The sequence below is a fragment of the Oncorhynchus kisutch genome, linkage group LG17 (assembly GCF_002021735.2).
Source record: "Oncorhynchus kisutch isolate 150728-3 linkage group LG17, Okis_V2, whole genome shotgun sequence".
Classification (NCBI taxonomy): Eukaryota; Metazoa; Chordata; class Actinopteri; order Salmoniformes; family Salmonidae; genus Oncorhynchus; species Oncorhynchus kisutch.
The window spans coordinates 31567166-31570330 of NC_034190.2; the positions used below are offsets into that span (position 1 = coordinate 31567166).

Below are 3165 nucleotides of genomic sequence, written 5' to 3' on the forward strand. Positions count from 1 at the left end.
GCCACCAGCACAAGCACCAGACGATGCTGATCCAGTGAGTACTCCATCAAAGGCATACTGTAGGCCTGGCATGTCTTGTCTACTAGCTTCAATATGAATCCGATTAAATGTGATAGGGTGAAGGCCCCAGTGCAGCAGCAACAGCACATGATGGAGACGATGAGGAGGAGACCATCTCTCTGGATTCCAGAAGGCATGAGGTATCATGTTAAGACTGTGAAAGTACTATTTACTCTACAATGGTGAGGAGTCCTCATCAAAATCAAAAAATCTAATTTCTTTTACAGGACCCAGATGCTATACAGTGGGAAAACCAGCCTGGCAACATAGTGCGTATTAATAAAAGGACACCACATCCTGCCAAATTCCAGCTGCGCTAATTGTATTGTGTTCACAGAGCTCACAAGCTATCAGAAAGTTGTATGGCAACCACCTCCGGCGCCAAATAGAACTGGCAGACATAGACATTCAGTACAAGAAGAAAAAGATGGAAAATCTTGCACTGGAGTTCGAAATAAAAAAGAGGACAATTAGGAAACTGGACCTTGAAATAAAAAAAAACTTGAGAGGGAGGTGAGATATGCCTTCAATGTACACTGTATGCTAACTGTAACACAAATGTATTAATCATTATTTTTCTTTCCTCCCCCAGCTCCAAGAAGATGACACAGCTCAAAATAAAAATTAGGTATATTCTCGTAAAGTCAAGAGAGCCATGACATATGAGCTCTTATTGTGAGCACACAGGACGGTGGCATCTTTCTAAGTTTTTATTTTATTTTCCCAGCAATCAGTACAACCAAGTCATCGTTATAAGGCATCGCCCTCTTTTGCCCACCCCCCCAGCACCAGGTGTGGCCACTAGCCTATATGAAGGCCCAAAATTGTGTGTTCCTTTCTGCTCTGACAATGGCATGCCCATTTGTGCGAGATGTGCTGGATGAAGAAGCACTTGTGCTGAGGAGAGCCTTCAGGCGAGAAAGGGTCTTCAGGGACCGGTTGGACCCACTGGCCTTCCCTGATGACCATCTATATGAAAGATACAGGTTTTCTGCAGATGGCATCAGGTATCTATGCAGACTACTGGGTCCCAGGATTAAGCACCGCACTGCACGGAGCCATGCACTGAGTGTGGAGCAAATGGTTTGTGTGGCCTTGCGCTTTTTTGCTAGTGGAGCCTTCCTGTACTCAGTGGGGGATGCAGAACAGCTGAACAAGGCCACAATTTGCCGCACAATAAGGAGTGTGTGTCTGGCTATCAAAGCATTAGCAGATGTCTTCATCTCCTTCCCTGGCCACAGAAGACTCTGTGACATCAAAGAGGAGTTCTATAGGATTGCAGGTAAGAGGATCTACAAATTACAGGACAACTGTTAACACATAGTAGGATACTCATTACTTTGTGTGACAGGTTTCCCCAATGTCATTGGTGCAGTGGACTGCACACACATAAGGATAAAAGCCCCCTCAGGTGCCCATGAGGCCGATTTTGTGAATAGGAAATCCTTTCACAGCATTAATGTTCAGGTGAACATAACTTTTTGATATTGTCCATTGACGAACACTCTGCATTGCCAGTGATGTGCATTGATTGGTGTAATATTCCTCATCTTATGATTTCAGATGGTCTGCAATGCTGACTGTGTGATCAGCAATGTTGTGGCAAAATGGCCTGGCTCAGTCCATGACTCCAGAATCTTTCGGGCCTCTGAAATCTATCAGTGCCTATCACAAGGTAAGCCACACAACCCCTATTTATAACCATCATGGCTGTGTCAAGAATATCACTGTGTTTATGAGGTAGTAATGATGAGATTTTGTGTTGACAGGTGAATTCTCTGGTGTGTTGCTGGGAGACAGGGGGTATGGCTGCCAGCCTTTTCTCCTGACACCTTTCACAGACCCCCAGGAAGCACAGCAGGCCTACAACCATGCCCATGCCAGGACCAGGGCCAGAGTTGAAATGACCTTTGGCCTCCTGAAGGCACGCTTTCACTGCCTTCACAAATTAAGGGTCAGCCCTGTTAGGGCATGTTATATTACTGTGGCTTGTGCTGTCCTCCACAATGTGGCCTGCCTGAGGAAGGAGAGGGCCCCCAGAGTGCCACCAGCCATGGACTGGGACAATCCGGCAATCTTCCCTGATGACGACAGTGGTCGGCTGCTGAGGGACCAATATGTGTTGAATTATTTTAGTTAGTGTGCTTTCAATTTTGGTTAAATATGTCCTGCGGTGGCAGAGGAATTTGGTTTTTTTGGGGTTCGTTTTTTGACGAATTTGGCCTCTTATGCTGTTTGTGTGGTATACTGTGTGTAATACAAGGCTGCAGGGAGGCTACTGCATCCATTCATTTGTCTGTTCAGTTGATGTGTATGGATTTGTCCTGCATTTATTTTAGTGTGCAGACATGCAGGGTGTGTTATATACAGACCTTTGAATGTGTATGTATCATTTTGTATAATATGCTTCGATTCTGTGCTTTCCATCTTGTAGAGTCACTGTGACTTCAGTTTCGAAAGGAGCTGATGGTTTACCTGCTTTGTTTTGTCCTTATTCAATAAAGGAACATAATGTTACACATTGTGTTTTTATATTCATATGGAATGTGTATTTGTTTATATGACAGAGTACTAGGGCCACACTGAAGAAAAAGGATAAAGTCATAAATTTATGAGGCTGGTTCTTTCTGCAGAAAAGCTACATTGTTTTTACAGTTTTGATACTTATGACAATGTGATACTTAATATTCTGGCACATCAGCATGTCTTTGTTTATGAAACCATACTGAAGTACAATTTCACGAAATGCCCCACATCTGTCATTTTAACAACTGTCCTCTAAAACAACTGGTTACAATATTATGACTTGTGTTTTTTTCACCTCTGTGGCCCTAATATTTTATATATAGCCTTATAGTCTATGGGAAACTGTAAATTATCTAATGATAGCAACATCTAAAAATCATTTTTTATCCAAAATCATTGAAATTAATGATCACAAACGTTTAAATAATAAGTGGGTCTCGTTATATGTGATAACAATGTATAGTGAGCAGTGAAACAACTATTGGTTTCCATTTGTGGTGACTGCTGACTGACATTAGGGATGAGATTAAATAGATCCTGGAATTTAGCCTGGTCTGGAGCAGGCTAGCTCCACAGAAT

General features: G+C 42.8%; 1 protein-coding gene across 1 annotated transcript; it reads left to right on the top strand.

The window, feature by feature from the left end:
* The first annotated feature begins 909 nt into the window (after positions 1 to 909).
* On the top strand, positions 910 to 2595 carry LOC116354460 (putative nuclease HARBI1). Its single transcript, XM_031794926.1, has 4 exons — positions 910 to 1342; positions 1412 to 1527; positions 1624 to 1735; positions 1830 to 2595. Exons 1-4 carry the CDS (start codon positions 910 to 912, stop codon positions 2198 to 2200), a joined length of 1032 nt encoding a protein of 343 aa, XP_031650786.1. The 3' UTR covers positions 2201 to 2595.
* The last annotated feature ends 570 nt before the right edge of the window (positions 2596 to 3165 follow it).

Excerpts from the sequence above, each read along its gene's own strand:
- LOC116354460 (XM_031794926.1), top strand. The coding sequence starts at position 910 with ATGGCATGCCCATTTGTGCGAGATGTGCTGGATGAAGAAGCACTTGTG. Across the intron at positions 1,343-1,411 it reads GGAGTTCTATAGGATTGCAG|GTTTCCCCAATGTCATTGGT; the intron begins GTAAGAGGATCT and ends TTTGTGTGACAG. Across the intron at positions 1,528-1,623 it reads TTCACAGCATTAATGTTCAG|ATGGTCTGCAATGCTGACTG; the intron begins GTGAACATAACT and ends TTATGATTTCAG.